Source organism: Pseudophryne corroboree, chromosome 3, assembly GCF_028390025.1.
Source record: "Pseudophryne corroboree isolate aPseCor3 chromosome 3, aPseCor3.hap2, whole genome shotgun sequence".
Taxonomy (NCBI): Eukaryota; Metazoa; Chordata; class Amphibia; order Anura; family Myobatrachidae; genus Pseudophryne; species Pseudophryne corroboree.
Window position 1 is genome coordinate 258,391,266 of NC_086446.1, and position 18,348 is coordinate 258,409,613.

Genomic DNA, 18,348 nt, shown 5'->3' on the forward strand with positions numbered 1-18,348 from the left:
TTCTGCAACCGAGATCCCAGCTGCTGGTAACACGGCCCCAACCCCATAAAGCGGAAAGATTAAACTCCTTCTAATCACGGGAATATAAGCCATTCTCCGTTAGCTTGCATATAAATCACTTCTTTTGACCCGCATTCCGCTTCTGGAATTCTTGGCTCCTTGATGGGCCTGGGCACAAGCAGTTTTTCTTTGAATCAGAGTATAAATATGAATGCAATGTGGATCAGCAAATAAAACACAAAAGCAACAATGTAAAGTAGGTGCTGCACCAGAAACAATAAGCAACAGTTGCATGTGCTAGAACATCTGTCACACCCCAGTCTATTGGGGGAATTCAATTCCTCATGATGTCGCCATTGCACACATTACAGTCTATTACAATAGACCACAATTACTAAGTTTACATATGTTTTAGTAACTTATATATCGATTTATACCAGGCCTGGCCAACCTGTGGCTCTCCAGCTGTTGTGAAACTTCGAGTACCAGGATGCCTGTCTACACTTTTGCTATTAGGAAATGCTAAAACTGTGGCAGAGCATGCTGGGATGTGTAGTTTCACAACAGCTGGAGAGCCACAGGAAGGCCAGGCCTGATTTATACCATTTGGTTCAAATGCAAGATGTAAGTTTGTCATAATTGTTATGCTAAGCACACCTACTGTAGAATAGAGAGGCTTTACATTCTGACTAGACAGCTGCTGGTGTCACACTGTAAAACAAACATGGAGTGGGAGAATGCTGACAGAAACTGTCATTGTGTCAGAAGTCTGAACACGGTGGGAGTGAGTGAATTGCAGAGAAATCAAATATAACCTTTTATTAGGTGAAATTAAACAACCAAAGTTATACAATTATACTACAATAAATGTGTATTTTACTTTGCATGAAAGTCCAATTTGAAACCATTACACAACATAGTTTCAAATTGTGCAATAATACGCAGTTAAAGAGGATCGTACACTGTTTCCTTATTGGCTGATCGGGCTGATAATTGCTCAGTGTATAGCCACAACCGGACACCAATTATCACTCAGCTGGGCATGGGAAATCTTTCAGCATTCCTGAAATCGCGCTAAACGCTGCTCATATCTGATAGTGGATATACTCATTATTAGACAAAGAGTGTGTGTGGCAATACCAGATAATTGGTCTGTCTGACAGTCCATGGCCAGCATAAGCAAAGTATAACCACACCAAGAATCTGGTGAGTGATAATAGGTGTTTGGACATGGCAAAGTGTAGGCATCAATTATGAATTAATGCACCAAAATGTTAAAAATATGTTTGTTGTAGCACCTACCAGAATGGCAATAACATTGCACATAGAGGGGCAGGATAAAGATGCATCCCTCTATATTCATTGCCCTGTTGCAACTACCATTTTTAACACATAAAAATGTGCTTGGGGGGGGGGGGGGGATGGGGGGGTTGTACAGCAGGAGCTGTTCAGTAGTGCAGCTTGACGAGAATCTGTCTCTTGCTCATGACTCTGGAACAATATTTACTACACCATGTGGCAGTCCAAAAAGCGTCTGCCTTCACAGTGAGCAGTAAGTGCACTTTATAAACACCATTACTTGATTTCCTATCACCTGAATGTTTTACTATATGCGTTGCTAGCATTTTCACAATTATTAGAAATCTATTAGCGCATCAATTCATAAAAGTCATTATTAGTGCAGAGCTCGCTTCCAGTATATATATAATAAAGTATGGAACATATTTCAAGTAAAAGGTAGTTCCTTATCCCTATGAACCCATGATTTTTTCTGTCACAAAGACTTAACTTCAGCCATGTTCTACATACCCACAAATTATATCTATATTCAGGTTCCATTTCTAGGTTTGAGAAGGGGGCTTGAAGAAACCGATCTTTCTAAAGTACCTGACCAAAAAAGGTACGGATACTACGGTGATGCTGATTCGCACAGGAGCAAAGAGTTTATGGATGGCGTATGCCAATACAAAGGTACTGGTGCCTGCAGCCAGCTTGGATTGGACGACCGTCTCACTAAAACCAACTTTAAGAAGAAGCGTGGAAACATCCAGACCACTGTGGGGAAATAAATGGAAGACACCATAAAAAAAACATTTTGCAGCTATTCAATGAACAACTATTTAGCTGAACGAATAAAAGGGATGCAGTGGCATTGCCAGCAGTCAGGATCCCAGTGGTCAGGACATAGACGCCGGAATCCCGACCAATGACCAGTGGCACTGCCAGCAGTCGGGATCCCGGTGGTCAGGATACAGACGCCGGAATCCCGACCAATGACAATGCCGCCAGCCGGAATCCCTGCAAACGGGCTATTCCCACTTGTGGGTGTCCACGACACCCACAGAGTGGGAATAGAACGTGTGGCGACCACAGCGAGCACGCAAAGGGCTTTGTTTCGCTCGCCCCCTTGCCGGCATTCTGGATCCTGGCCGCCAGCAATGCATACCTAATGCTATTAGACACATCATTGCCTTAACAAGACTTCTCTGTACCTCACTAATGGCAGCACATGTAATAAATATTCCCACACCATTACAGAACTAAAGGGCAGATTTGCCAACCAGTGATATTCTAGTTATCACTCATTACTAATCTTAGATGGCACTCCAACCAATCAGCTCCAAAACGTTATGTATTTGAAAAAAATTACAGTCAGGAGCTGATTGGTTAGAGCACCATTTAAGATTAGTCATAATGAGCGATAACTAGAATATCACTCATTGTTAAATCTGCCCCTAACATATTTAGGGGCTGATTTATCAACATTTCTATCATATGCAACAAATTTTAAAATGGTCACGATTAGCGGGGGCCCATGGTTGCTAGTGATGTCGCTAAATCAGCCCTGTAACGCTGTATTTACATGGAGCGGAGTATTATCTTCTCTGCTAGGTCTATGGTCAGCAATCTGCTAGATTTTGGAGGCTTCGTATACTTTACAACTCCATTAGTGGTTCACACTTTTGCTTGTGAAAAGCCAAACATCATTCCCGAGTAAGGTTGGGTACGCACTTGGCGATATGCACCTCATATATCGTCCGATCGGACGATATATCGTTCACATCGTCTACTGTGTATTCACTAATTTATTATATCGTTAAAGATGCGCGCTCCTGTGAGTCATTAGCGATGTACAATGAGCCTAATTCTGAGTTGATTGCAGCATCAAATTTGTTAGCAGTTGGGCAAAACCATGTGCACTGCAGGAGGGGCAGATATAACATGTGCAGAGAGAGTTAGATTTGGGTGTGGCGTGTTCAAACTGAAATCTAAATTGCAGTGTAAAAATAAAGCAGCCAGTATTTACCCTGCACAGAAACAAAATAACCCACCCAAATCTAACTCTCTCTGCAAATGTTATATCTGCCCCCCCTGCAGTGCACATAGTTTTGCCCAATTGCTAACAAACTTGCTGCTGCGATCAACTCAGAATTACCCCCAATATCTTTAGTTTTTACCTTGAAATCTAAAGATATTGTACAAGACTGGATGTGGCCGGGTGCGGTCACTGACAAGATAGTAAACAATCTCGTTCAGTGTGTATGAAGGATATCGTTTGCAGGGAGAAATTTTGCCTGACATCTTATCTGATGTGCATCAGCACGTAAGTCTACCCAGCGTAAGCCAGTAATATTTGATGTGAAGTGGGTATTGCACCTCTGGTTTCTAATTGGTCACAGACAGCAACCCAAATGTTATATTTTTGCAAAGTTACTATAGACTCTCAACCCCACTGCATGCTCCAACAGCCTGACCTCACTCACTCTGAGAATTAGTTGAATGTAGAAGCAACAAGTTTTGCATTACCACTCAGATGCCATGTTTTTGGCTGCAGGAGAAGGAAAAGTGGCTGCTAACTGAGTGTTCATTTATTCCTGGAACTTTTACATATTTTATGGGCTAACTAGTTACAGTATATGAAGGCTCCCAAATGGCTAGCAATTATACCTTGAAACAAGCACATAAAATATTCCCAGGGAAACCAATGAAATCCCGACGTGGAAAGCAACAGCAACACCTCCATACTCCTTAAAGACACGTTTCAGCTGCTGTGTCTTGTTTGGCTTATTTCCATCAATATCAGAAGATACACCAGTTTCTTTGCCAGTGTTGCTCTATGGAAAAAGCAATAAAATCATACATCAGTAATACTGAGATCAAAGAGCAAGCAGAAATATTTTCAGCTTCAATTATATACAAATAAAAAAAAGGGGGAGGTTACCTTTATACTACACAATTCCCTTAGGAACAGTTTGTTAATGTGTATTTGTGGGTCACTGTTATCATTCTCTGGCAAATGTCAATATTCATATCACAGCCAGGAGAAATCTTTAAATTAGGACCCAGATGTGTTTTTATGTGTTAATGAACACCATTCAGATTCGGGACTGTCCCAAACACCCATATGTACAGTACATTCTAGGTTCTTTTCAAACAGCCAGGCTATTTATCAGTTCTGGGTTCCCCCACAAGTTTGCCAGTACTGAAAACATCCCCAAACATGCATCCCACCTTCCTCTTATCCTCCAAACCACCAACCTATCATTCGTCTCCAACCTACCTACCTACCTGCTATCATCCATACCCAACCCACCTACCTGCTATCATCCATCCCCAATATATCTGTCCCCAACCCAACCTATCATCCGACCCCAAACTACCTACCTGCTATCATCCGTCCTCAACCTATCATTCATCTCCAACCCACCTGCTATCTTCCATCCCCAACTAGGGTTGCCACCTCTCCCGAATTTCCTGGATTCTCCAGGATTTGGTGGCAACCCCCCAGGAGGCTTTTCCCTCTCCCGGATTCTCACGGAATAAGGGGACACTGCCTCCACCAGCCCACAAACCAGTGGAACTGCGGGGGCGGCGTGCACATAGGAGACGTGGATGGCCGTGACGTGTCATGTGAGTGAAAGGAAGCAGCCTGCTGGGAGGACCATGTGTATAAGCAGAGTGAGGATGGAGTCTGGAGTGGCGAGAGCAGCAGGTACCTTATGTGCGGCTCATGTCTCTAATCAATTTACCTCACATCAGCCTGTACTGCAGAAGTACTTACACTGTGGCGCGGTCCTGCTAATGTACAAATCCCAGCATGCCTTGCCAAACAGAGACTGAAAGAATGGAAAGGAATTCTGGGACATGTAGTTTTACAATGCCTGCATAGACTCAATTTGTTACATTTGCTCTGTGTCGTTTTTTGTGCGAGATCTCTTCCTTCTTTCTTTCCCTCCCTGTATTGATAATGGTTTCTGTGTGATAATAGCTTGAGGGCATGATTAACCATTTAGTGTCACCCCTTGTAAATAATTTAATAATACATTTAGTCATTTATTCTGTGTTCTCTACATATCAGCAGACTAATTCAAAATATTCTAAAGATTAAATGATAACATACTGGTACTCAGATTCCAATGCATGATTATCATACATAGAACCCCAGAATATGATCCCTTTCACTTGATGAAAGTAAAGTGTCTTTGATTAATTCAGTAGTTAAGAGGGATGCTGAGAACACAGGTAAAGGCACGTATTTACCCTATTTAGCAGACTGGGACCGGTCACAAATGCGGTCTATTGTATCTCACTAGTTTCCTGTTATGTATGTACGTACGTACGTACGTACGTACGTACATGTGTCAGTGTACAAATGACTCGGAGGATGAGACATATTTTACTTCTCATATTTACTATTTTATAAATATGGTAGATCATTTTATTTACATGAACATTGCTTTGTGTCGGTGGTATAGGATTGGGGGGGGGGGGGTGGATCTCCACGAATCGATGATGCATGAGGTGGCAACCCTATCCCCAACCCACCTACCTATCATCCGTCCTCAACATCATTCATCCCCAACCCACCTACCTGCTATCTTCCATCTATCCCTAAACCACCAACCTATCATCCATTCCCAAAACATCTACCTCCTATCATCTGTCCTCAACCCACCTACCTGCTATCATCCGTCCTCAACCTATCATTCATCCCCAACCCACCTACATGCTATCTTCTATCCCCAACTCACCTACCTATCATTCGTCCTCAACATATCATTCATCCCCAACCCACCTACCTGCTATCATCCATCCCAAAACATCTACCTCCTATCATCCATCCTCAACCCACCTACCTGCTATCATCCGTCCTCAACCCACCTACCTGCTATCATCCGTCCTCAACATATCATTCATACCCAACCCACCTACCTATCTTCCATCTGTCCCTAAACCCCCAACCTATCATCATTGCCCAACCCACCTACCTGATATTATCTGTCCCCAAACCACCTGACAGTTCCTTTAATCATCCACCTGTCATTTAACACACTCCCTTACCTGTGAGTACTGGGTCACCCTCAAACATACACCAGTCAGTAACTCCTAATACCCACTGCTACACCTGAGCACATACCTGTGTGTGTGATTGCTGATAAGATTACAGGCAGGTGTGTGAGGGGATGCACAGAATGACAGGCAGGAGCATGGCATGTTAGTGCCAGGACTCACAAGTGGGTGACCCAGACACGACTGCTGCCAGGTAACTTGTGGTTTAAAGTGATCCAATAACTAAATTCTAGGAATCGCTCAAAACAAATCCCCGGCCACGCTGCCAGTTTTGGGAGCATCTTCTCCATCTCCGGCACCCACCTTCCTGTGCTGGAGGCAGCGACCTACCACCAGCCCTCAGCCTCCTCGTACTCCCCTATCTGTACCTGGCTTAACCTGTCCAGCTACCCACCTGGGACATGTGTCTGCCGACAGCAATCGTCCTAGTCGCCGTGGGAAAGCGGAACAGGGAGTAGGAGCTAGGCCGCACAGCTCCGGCTTCCCGTACAAACTGAAGCCGCACAGCAACAGTGCACACCCAGCGCTGCCCGAGCAGGCCAGGCCGTAGCATGGAGCCACGGCGGAGGAGCAATCCGGGAAGAGCCAGCATCTTAGCTGCGGCACACGTCGTGTATGGCCGGTCACAGCGCCACTCGCATTAACACCAGCGCCGCTCACACCCGGTTCATACAGGGACTGTATAAGTGCCCTGCACAGGGAGACGCTGGTATCTACTCCATAACACCCCAACTAATCTGCTTTATCTCTCCCTCCCATAAATACAGGTCCCCTCCCTCACCCCTTCCTGTGTAATATGTCATAGTTAGCTGTCCTGTATAATATAACTATCCTATATATGCTACATTGCACAGTGCATGCCACTGGGATCATTTACATGCTACAGAATTGTAGAATTACATGGCACTTAAACAGTTTAATGATGAAATAGTGGGGCAAATGTATTATTATTCTGTAATATAATATTGTGTGCAAAGTAGTACTAGTAGCAATATACTCCCCAACAGTCCCAAATAGACTTCAAATGCAAATCCTGGCTGAGAATATACCTTAGTCCAGTGGTTCTCAAACTGTGTGCCGCAATTCAAACTATTTATTGTCAATCATAATAGGCAAACCTAGTGCTTGTGGCTGCCAATAATAACATATGTAGACAGAAGCAAATCTTGTTCCTCACTACATAATTGAACCTAAGGATGACATATAAACATAGTATACATACTCGCACCCTCAGCCCCCCTCCTGTGAATTGGCAGATGAGCCCCCCACCTCACAAACTGGTAGCCATGAGCTATTAGCTGTTTATAGTAAATAAAAAAAAATATTGTTTCTCGAGTCCTCAGGCCTCATCTGGCCTTGCATGTCCCTCTTACTTTTGTTTTTCCTTTTTCCCTTCCGTGGTCTACTATATCGCCACTGAACCAGTGGACGAATGGGGAATTTAGAACGGGGGGTATGGAAAATGTAATAGAATCGCTGGGATCTGGGGTACACCTATAACTCCAGAAGCCTAAGGTATTTTTGATAATGTGAAATACATTTTAGATACTTTTTAACACTATATAGTATAAAAGAAACCATATTATGTGATTTAAAGTGATCCAACTTGTGTTCCTTCCCTCCCGTGTCCATCCACCTCTTTCCCATATCTGTTTTATTTCCCTTTTCCTTAATGTCTCACGTCACCCCTGCTCCTCTTACTTCCTCCATCCATTACTTATCCCCTGTACCTCTCACTCCCTCTTTCCCATATCTGTTTTATTTCCCTTTTCCTTAATGTCTCACGTCACCCCTGCTCCTCTTACTTCCTCCATCCATTACTTATCCCCTGTACCTCTCACTCCCTCTTTCCATCTCTCAACCCTGCACCACTTACACTGTCCTTCGATCTTTTACCCCTGCTCCTATTACTCCCTCCTTTTCCTATTTAACCCCTGCACCTCTCATAACCTCTATCCGTCTTTAACCTTGCATTTTTCACTCCTACTATCTATCTATCTATCTATCTATCTATCTATCTATCTATCTATCTATCTATCACCCCTGCAGCGGCGGAACTTGCACCTGTGCAAGCGGTGCAATGCACTGAGGCCCAGCGCTAGAAGGGGCCCACAGCTGGCAGCAGTGTAATGAGTCACACTGACTCATTACACGCTGCGCTGCCGGCCTTAACACAGGAGGAAGCCGCCCTGGACGTGAGCGCACAGCGCCAGCAAGTGAGAAGGGTGAGCTCATCACCCATCATCTCGGCACCTTGCTGCTGCAGCTACCTCCAGGCTCCTGGTCTCTGCCACCACTGCAGTGCATGCTGGGAGAAGGGGGAGGGAGGAGGGACAGTCACGGCAGCAGTGTGCGTGGAGAGTGAGGACTGGGAGACGTCGGCTCAGCCGCAGTGAGGAAGCTTACAGGAGGGTTGGTTCTAAATCGGAGTGGGAGAAGGGACCTTCCGACGTCACTAGGGGAGGAGACACGTCTACAGGAGCCAGGAGATGCAAAGTATGTTGTACACACATGCAAATGCTGGCTGTGTGTGTATGTATTTAGCTGTGTGTGTGTTTTGCTATGGGTGTATGTGTTTGTGTTTTGCTATGGGTGTATGTGTGTGTGTGTGTGTGTGTTTTGCTATGGGTGTGTGTGTGTGTGTGTGTGTGTGTTTTGCTATGGGTGTGTGTGTGTGTGTGTGTGTGTGTGTGTATGTGTTTTGCTATGGGGGTGTGTATGTATTTTGCTATTGGTGTATGTGTGTGTGTGTATACTGTATTTCTCTAACGTCCTAAGTGGATGCTGGGGACTCCGTAAGGACCATGGGGAATAGCGGCTCCGCAGGAGACTGGGCACATCTAAAGAAAGCTTTAGGACTATCTGGTGTGCACTGGCTCCTCCCCCTATGACCCTCCTCCAAGCCTCAGTTAGATCTCTGTGCCCGAACGAGAAGGGTGCACACTAGGGGCTCTCCTGAGCTTCTTAGTGAAAGTTTTAGATTAGGTTTTTTATTTTCAGTGAGACCTGCTGGCAACAGGCTCACTGCATCGAGGGACTAAGGGGAGAAGAAGCGAACTCACCTGCGTGCAGAGTGGATTGGGCTTCTTAGGCTACTGGACATTAGCTCCAGAGGGACGATCACAGGCCCAGCTTGGATGGGTCCCAGAGCCGCGCCGGCAGCCCCCTTACAGAGCCAGAAGGCAGAAGAGGTCCGGAAAATCGGCGGCAGAAGACGTCCTGTCTTCAACAAGGTAGCGCACAGCACTGCAGCTGTGCGCCATTGCTCTCAGCACACTTCACACTTCGGTCACTGAGGGTGCAGGGCGCTGGGGGGGGGCGCCCTGAGACGCAATAAAAACACCTTGGATGGCAAAAAAAATGCATCACATATAGCTCCTGGGCTATATGGATGCATTTAACCCCTGCCAGAATCCATAAAAAAGCAGGAGAAAAGTCCGCGAAAAAGGGGCAGAGCCTATCTCCTCAGCACACTGGCGCCATTTTCCCTCACAGCTCCGTTGGAGGGAAGCTCCCTGTCTCTCCCCTGCAGTCACTACACTACAGAAAGGGTTAAAAAAAAGAGAGGGGGGCACTAATTAGGCGCAGTATTAACTATACAGCAGCTATAAGGGGAAAAACACTTATATAAGGTTATCCCTGTATATATATAGCGCTCTGGTGTGTGCTGGCAAACTCTCCCTCTGTCTCCCCAAAGGGCTAGTGGGGTCCTGTCCTCTATCAGAGCATTCCCTGTGTGTGTGCTGTATGTCGGTACTTTTGTGTCGACATGTATGAGGAGAAAAATGATGTGGAGACGGAGCAGATTGCCTGTAATAGTGATGTCACCCCCTAGGGGGTCGACACCTGAGTGGATGAACTGTTGGAAGGAATTACGTGACAGTGTCAGCTCTGTATAAAAGACAGTGGTTGACATGAGACAGCCGGCTACTCAGCTTGTGCCTGTCCAGACGTCTCATAGGCCGTCAGGGGCTCTAAAGCGCCCGTTACCTCAGATGGCAGATATAGACGCCGACACGGATACTGACTCCAGTGTCGACGGTGAAGAGACGAATGTGACTTCCAGTAGAGCCACACGTTACATGATTGAGGCAATGAAAAATGTTTTACACATTTCTGATAATACGAGTACCACCAAAAAAGGGGTATTATGTTCGGTGAGGAAAAACTACCTGTAGTTTTCCTGAATCTGAGAAATTAAATGAGGTGTGTGATGATGCGTGGGTTTCCCCCGATAACAACGGATAATTTCTAAAATGTTATTGGCATTATATCCTTTCCCGCCAGAGGTTAGGGTGCGTTGGGAAACACCCCCTAGGGGGGATAAAGCGCTCACACGCTTGTAAGGGCTCTACCTTCGCCTGAGATGGCCGCCCTTAAGGATCCTGCTGATAGAAAGCAGGAGGGTATCCTAAAAGGTATTTACACACATACTGGTGTTATACTGCGACCAGCAATCGCCTCAGCCTGGATGTGCAGTGCTGGGTTGGCGTGGTCGGATTCCCTGACTGAAAATATTGATACCCTAGATAGGGACAGTATATTTTTGCCTATAGAGCATTTAAAAGATGCATTTTTATATATGCGTGATGCACAGCGGAATATTTGCCGACTGGCATCAAGTCTAAGCGCGTTGTCCATTTCTACCAGTAGAGGGTTATGGACACGTCAGTGGTCAGGTGATGCGTATTCCAAACGGCATTTGGAAGTATTGCTTTATTAAGGGAGGAGTTATTTGGGGTCGGTCTTTCAGACCTGGTGGCCACGGCAACAGCTGGGAATTCCACGTTTGTACCCCAGGTCGCCTCTCAACATGAGAAGACGCCGTATTATCAGGCGCAGTCTTTTCGTGGACAAGCGGGCAAAAGGTTCCTCATTTCTGCCCCGTGACAGAGGGAGAGGAAAAAGGCTGCAGAAATCAGCCAGTTCCCAGGAACAGAAACCCTCTCCCGCCTCTGCCAAGCCCTCAGTATACGCTGGGGCTTTACAAGCAGAATCAGGCACGGTGGGGGGCCCGTCTCAATGAATTTCAGCGCGCAGTGGGCTCACTCGCAAGTAGACCCCTGGATCCTTCAGGTGATATCTCAGGGGTACAAATTAGAATTCGAGACGTCTCCCCCTCGCCGTTTCCTAAAGTTGGCTTTACCGATGTCTCCTTCTGACAGGGAGACAGTTTTGGAAGCCATTCACAAACTGTATTCCCAGCAGGTGATAATCAAGATACCCCTCCTGCAACAGGGAACGGGGTATTATTCCACACTGTTGTGGTACCGAAGCCGGACGGCTCGGTGAGACCGATTCTAAATCTAAAATCTTTGAACACTTACGTACAGAGGTTCAAATTCAAGATTGAGTCACTCAGAGCAGTGATTGCGAACCTGGAAGAAGGGGACTACATGATGTCTCGGGACATCAAGGATGCTTACCTTCATGTCAAAATTTACCCTTCTCACCAAGGGTACCTCAGGTTTATGGTACAGAACTGTCACTATCAGTTCAGACGCTGCCGTATGGATGGTACACGGCACCCCGGGTCTTTACCAAGGTAATGGCCGAAATGATGATATTCCTTCGAAGGAAGTGAATTTTAGTTATCCCTTCCTTGGACAATTCCCTGATAAGGGTAAGATCCAGGGAACAGTTGGAGGTCGGTGTAGCACTATCTCAGGTAGTGTTGCGGCAGCACGATTGGATTCTCAATATTCCAAAATCGCACCTGGTTCCGACGACGTGTCTTCTGTTCCTAGGGATGATCCTGGACACAGTCCAGAAAAAGGTGTTTCTCCCGGAGGAGAAAGCCAGGGAGTTATCCGAGCTAGTCAGGAACCTCCTAAAACCGAGCCAAGTCTCAGTGCATCAATGCACAAGGGTTCTGGGTAAAATGGTGGCTTCCTACGAAGCAATCCCATTCGGCAGATTCCACGCAAGAACTTTCCAGTGGGACCTGCTGGACAAATGGTCCGGATCGCATCTTCAGATGCATCAGCGGATAACCCTGTCACCAAGGACAAGGGTGTCCCTCCTGTGGTGGTTGCAGAGTGCTCATCTTCTAGAGGGCCGCAGATTAGGCATTCAGGACTGGGTCCTGGTGACCACGGATGCCAGCCTGCGAGGCTGGGGAGCAGTCACACAGGGAAGGAATATCCAGGGCTTATGGTCAAGCCTGGAGACATCACTTCACATAAATATCCTGAAGCTAAGGGACATTTACAATGCTCTAAGCTTAGCAAGACCTCTGCTTCAAGGTCAGCCGGTGTTGATCCAGTCGGACAACATCACGGCAGTCACCCACGTAAACAGACAGGGTGGCACAAGAAGCAGGAGGGCAATGGCAGAAGCTGCAAGGATTCTTCGCTGGGCGGAAAATCATGTGATAGCACTGTCAGCAGTATTCATTCCGGGAGTGGACAACTGGGAAGCAGACTTCCTCAGCACGACCTCCACCCGGGAGAGTGGGGACTTCACCCAGAAGTCTTCCACATGATTAAAAACTCGACAGGTATTGCGCCAGGTCCAGGGACCCTCAGGCAATAAGCTGTAGACGCTCTGGTAACACCGTGGGTGTACCAGTCAGGGTATGTGTTCCCTCCTCTGCCTCTCATACCCAAGGTACTGAGATTGATAAGATGGAGAGGAGTAAGCACTATATTCGTGGTTCCGGATTGGCCAAGAAGGACTTGGTAACCGGAACTTCAGGAGATGCTCACGGAGGATCCGTGGCCTCTACCTCTAAGAAGGGACCTGCTCCAGCAAGGACCCTGTCTGTTCCAAGACTTACAGCGGCTGCGTTTGACGGCATGGCGGTTGAACGCCGGATCCTGAAGGAAAAAAGGCATTCCGGATGAAGTCATCCCTATCCTGATCAAAGCCAGGAAGGATGTAACCGCAAAAACATTATCACCGCAATTGGCGAAAATATGTTGCGTGGTGCGAGGCCAGTAAGGCCCGACGGAGGAAATTCAACTGGGTCGATTCCTACATTTCCTGCAAACAGGAGTGTCTATGGGCCTGAAATTGGGGTCCATTAAGGTTCAAATTTCGGCCCTGTCAATTTTCTTCCAAAAAGAACTAGCTTCAGTCCCTGAAGTTCAGACGTTGTAAAAGGGGTACTGCATATACAGCCTCCTTTTGTGCCTCCAGTGGCACTTTGGGATCTCAATGTAGTTTTGGGTTCCAAAAGTCACATTGGTTTGAACCACTTAAATCTGTGGAGTTAAAATATCTCACATGGAAAGTGGTCATGTTGTTGGCCCTGGCCTGGGCCAGGCGCGTGTCAGAATTGGCGGCTTTATCCTGAAAAAGCCCTTATCTGATTTTCCATTCGGACAGGGCGGAATTGAGGACTCGTCCTCAGTTTCTCCCCAAGGTGGTTTCAGCGTCTCACCTGAACCAACCTATTGGTGGTGCCTGCGGCTACTAGGGACTTGGAGGCCTCCAAGTTGCTAGACGTTGTCAGTGCCCTGAAAATATATGTTTCCAGGACGGCTGGAGTCAGGAAATCTGACTCGCTGTTTATCCTGTGTGCACCCAACAAGCTGGGTGCTCCTGCTTCTAAGCAGACTATTGCTCGTTGGATTTGTAGTACAATTCAGCTTGCACATTCTATGGCAGGCCTGCCACAGCCAAAAATCTGTAAATGCCCACTCCACAAGGAAGGTGGGCTCATCTTGGGCGGCTGCCCGAGGGGTCTCGGCTTTACAAATTTGCCGAGCAGCTACTTGGTCAGGAGCAAATACGTTTGTAAAATTCTACAAAATTGATATCCTGGCTGAGGAGGACCTGGAGTTCTCTCATTTGGTGCTGCAGAGTCATCCGCACTCTCCCGCCCGTTTGGGAGCTTTGGTATAATCCCCATGGTCCTTACGGAGTCCCCAGCATCCACTTAGGACGTTAGAGAAAATAAGAATTTACTTACCGATAATTCTATTTCTCATAGTCCGTAGTGGATGCTGGGCGCCCATCCCAAGTGCGGATTGTCTGCAATACTTGTACATAGTTATTGTTACAAAAATCGGGTTATTATTGTTGTGAGCCATCTTTCAGAGGCTCCTCTGTTATCATGCTGTTAACTGGGTTCAGATCACAGGTTATACGGTGTGATTGGTGTGGCTGGTATGAGTCTTACCCGGGATTCAAAATCCTTCCTTATTGTGTACGCTCGTCCGGGCACAGTGTCCTAACTGAGGCTTGGAGGAGGGTGATAGGGGGAGGAGCCAGTGCACACCAGATAATCCTAAAGCTTTCTTTAGATGTGCCCAGTCTCCTGCGGAGCCGCTATTCCCCATGGTCCTTACGGAGTCCCCAGCATCCACTACGGACTATGAGAAATAGAATTATCGGTAAGTAAATTCTTATTTTTTTTTCTATGGGTGTGTGTGTGTGTGTGTGTGTATATATATATATATGTATATGTGTGTTTTGCTATGTGTGTTTAGTAGTGTGTGTTGTAAATACCAAATTGCTTTCTAACAAATATTTAAAATGCCCGCTCTAATATATATTGCAAACGCCTGCACCTCTTATTACCATGTGCCATGAATGTGCGCTATACATAGCAAAACACTGCATCCCATAAGAGTAAACAATACACCCACACATTATCTGAGTTCCAAACCTCATTGATGTGTATATTTGTTATTAAAAGGATATGGATTCAATATATTACAATGTACAGTATACCTATAGTTACATGGTTACAACTCATACAGTAAGCAGTTAATACATACAGTTACAGTTACAGGCCAGCGATACAATTACCATATCTTTCTCATATAAATTTGTCCCTCCATATCACTCTCTCTCTCTGTAAAATCATGCAGGAACTAGAGATGAGCGCCGGAAACTTTTCGGGTTTTGTGTTTTGGTTTTGGGTTCGGTTCCGCGGCCGTGTTTTGGGTTCGACCGCGTTTTGGCAAAACCTCACCGAATTTTTTTTGTCGGATTCGGGTGTGTTTTGGATTCGGGTGTTTTTTTCCAAAAAACCTAAAAAACAGCTTAAATCATAGAATTTGGGGGTCATTTTGATCCCAAAGTATTATTAACCTCAAAAACCATAATTTCCACTCATTTTCAGTCTATTCTGAATACCTCACACCTCACAATATTATTTTTAGTCCTAAAATTTGCACCGAGGTCGCTGGATGACTAAGCTAAGCGACCCTAGTGGCAGACACAAACACCTGGCCCATCTAGGAGTGGCACTGCAGTGTCACGCAGAATGGCCCTTCCAAAAAACACTCCCCAAACAGCACATGACGCAAAGAAAAAAAGAGGCGCAATGAGGTAGCTGTGTGAGTAAAATAAGCGACCCTAGTGGCCGACACAAACACCGGGCCCATCTAGGAGTGGCACTGCAGTGTCACGCAGGATGGCCCTTCCAAAAAACACTCCCCAAACAGCACATGACGCAAAGAAAAAAAGAGGCGCAATGAGGTAGCTGTGTGAGTAAGATAAGCGACCCTAGTGGCCGACACAAACACCGGGCCCATCTAGGAGTGGCACTGCAGTGTCACGCAGGATGGCCCTTCCAAAAAACACTCCCCAAACAGCACATGACGCAAAGAAAAAAAGAGGCGCAATGAGGTAGCTGTGTGAGTAAGATAAGCGACCCTAGTGGCCGACACAAACACCGGGCCCATCTAGGAGTGGCACTGCAGTGTCACGCAGGATGGCCCTTCCAAAAAACACTCCACAAACAGCACATGACGCAAAGAAAAAAAGAGGCGCAATGAGGTAGCTGTGTGAGTAAGATAAGCGACCCTAGTGGCCGACACAAACACCGGGCCCATCTAGGAGTGGCACTGCAGTGTCACGCAGGATGGCCCTTCCAAAAAACACTCCCCAAACAGCACATGACGCAAAGAAAAAAAGAGGCGCAATGAGGTAGCTGTGTGAGTAAGATAAGCGACCCTAGTGGCCGACACAAACACCGGGCCCATCTAGGAGTGGCACTGCAGTGTCACGCAGGATGGCCCTTCCAAAAAACACTCCACAAACAGCACATGACGCAAAGAAAAAAAGAGGCGCAATGAGGTAGCTGTGTGAGTAAGATAAGCGACCCTAGTGGCCGACACAAACACCGGGCCCATCTAGGAGTGGCACTGCAGTGTCACGCAGGATGGCCCTTCCAAAAAACACTCCACAAACAGCACATGACGCAAAGAAAAATTAAAGAAAAAAGAGGTGCAAGATGGAATTGTCCTTGGGCCCTCCCACCCACCCTTATGTTGTATAAACAGGACATGCACACTTTAACCAACCCATCATTTCAGTGACAGGGTCTGCCACACGACTGTGACTGAAATGACGGGATGGTTTGGACCCCCACCAAAAAAGAAGCAATTAATCTCTCCTTGCACAAACTGGCTCTACAGAGGCAAGATGTCCACCTCATCATCATCCTCCGATATATCACCGTGTACATCCCCCTCCTCACAGATTATCAATTCGTCCCCACTGGAATCCACCATCTCAGCTCCCTGTGTACTTTGTGGAGGCAATTGCTGCTGGTCAATGTCTCCACGGAGGAATTGATTATAATTCATTTTAATGAACATAATCTTCTCCACATTTTCTGGATGTAACCTCGTACGCCGATTGCTGACAAGGTGAGCGGCGGCACTAAACACTCTTTCGGAGTACACACTTGTGGGAGGGCAACTTAGGTAGAATAAAGCCAGTTTGTGCAAGGGCCTCCAAATTGCCTCTTTTTCCTGCCAGTATAAGTACGGACTGTGTGACGTGCCTACTTGGATGCGGTCACTTATATAATCCTCCACCATTCTTTCAATGGTGAGAGAATCATATGCAGTGACAGTAGACGACATGTCCGTAATCGTTGTCAGGTCCTTCAGTCCGGACCAGATGTCAGCATCAGCAGTCGCTCCAGACTGCCCTGCATCACCGCCAGCGGGTGGGCTCGGAATTCTGAGCCTTTTCCTCGCACCCCCAGTTGCGGGAGAATGTGAAGGAGGAGATGTTGACAGGTCGCGTTCCGCTTGACTTGACAATTTTCTCACCAGCAGGTCTTTCAACCCCAGCAGACTTGTGTCTGCCGGAAAGAGAGATCCAAGGTAGGCTTTAAATCTAGGATCGAGCACGGTGGCCAAAATGTAGTGCTCTGATTTCAACAGATTGACCACCCGTGAATCCTTGTTAAGCGAATTAAGGGCTCCATCCACAAGTCCCACATGCCTAGCGGAATCGCTCCGTGTTAGCTCCTCCTTCAATGTCTCCAGCTTCTTCTGCAAAAGCCTGATGAGGGGAATGACCTGACTCAGGCTGGCAGTGTCTGAACTGACTTCACGTGTGGCAAGTTCAAAGGGCAGCAGAACCTTGCACAACGTTGAAATCATTCTCCACTGCGCTTGAGACAGGTGCATTCCACCTCCTATATCGTGCTCAATTGTATAGGCTTGAATGGCCTTTTGCTGCTCCTCCAACCTCTGAAGCATATAGAGGGTTGAATTCCACCTCGTTACCACTTCTTGCTTCAGATGATGGCAGGGCAGGTTCAGTTGTTTTTGGTGGTGCTCCAGTCTTCTGTACGTGGTGCCTGTACGCCGAAAGTGTCCCGCAATTCTTCTGGCCACCGACAGCATCTCTTGCACGCCCCTGTCGTTTTTAAAAAAATTCTGCACCACCAAATTCAAGGTATGTGCAAAACATGGGACGTGCTGGAATTTGCCCATATTTAATGCACACACAATATTGCTGGCGTTGTCCGATGCCACAAATCCACAGGAGAGTCCAATTGGGGTAAGCCATTCCGCGATGATCTTCCTCAGTTGCCGTAAGAGGTTTTCAGCTGTGTGCGTATTCTGGAAACCGGTGATACAAAGCGTAGCCTGCCTAGGAAAGAGTTGGCGTTTGCGAGATGCTGCTACTGGTGCCGCCGCTGCTGTTCTTGCGGCGGGAGTCCATACATCTACCCAGTGGGCTGTCACAGTCATATAGTCCTGACCCTGCCCTGCTCCACTTGTCCACATGTCCGTGGTT

At 46.7% G+C, this 18,348-nt stretch overlaps 1 protein-coding gene and 1 long non-coding RNA gene across 5 annotated transcripts in view; one reads left to right on the forward strand and one right to left on the reverse strand.

The window, feature by feature from the left end:
- Positions 1 to 804: 804 nt before the first annotated feature.
- FAM210B (family with sequence similarity 210 member B) lies at positions 805 to 7,116 on the reverse strand. The gene is made up of 3 exons (XM_063959030.1): positions 6,746 to 7,116; positions 3,949 to 4,115; positions 805 to 2,055 (listed from the first exon to the last, which is right to left on the reverse strand). Exons 1-3 carry the CDS (start codon positions 6,941 to 6,943, stop codon positions 1,842 to 1,844), a joined length of 579 nt encoding a protein of 192 aa, XP_063815100.1. The 5' UTR covers positions 6,944 to 7,116; the 3' UTR covers positions 805 to 1,841.
- LOC135055227 (uncharacterized) overlaps positions 6,384 to 18,348 on the forward strand; it is a 219,555-nt gene continuing 207,590 nt past the window's right edge. For all 4 annotated transcript variants that reach the window (XR_010243697.1, XR_010243698.1, XR_010243696.1 and 1 more), the window contains exon 1: positions 6,384 to 6,544. This is a non-coding gene — a long non-coding RNA (uncharacterized LOC135055227). The remainder of the gene's footprint in view (positions 6,545 to 18,348) is intronic.

Coding starts and splice junctions, on each gene's coding strand:
- FAM210B (XM_063959030.1), bottom strand. CDS start 6,943: ATGCTGGCTCTTCCCGGATTGCTCCTCCGCCGTGGCTCCATGCTACGG. Junction 4,116..6,745: donor TCGGCAGACACATGTCCCAG/GTGGGTAGCTGG, acceptor CTTTTTCCATAG/AGCAACACTGGCAAAGAAAC. Junction 2,056..3,948: donor TTTTATGTGCTTGTTTCAAG/GTATAATTGCTA, acceptor ATTTCCCCACAG/TGGTCTGGATGTTTCCACGC.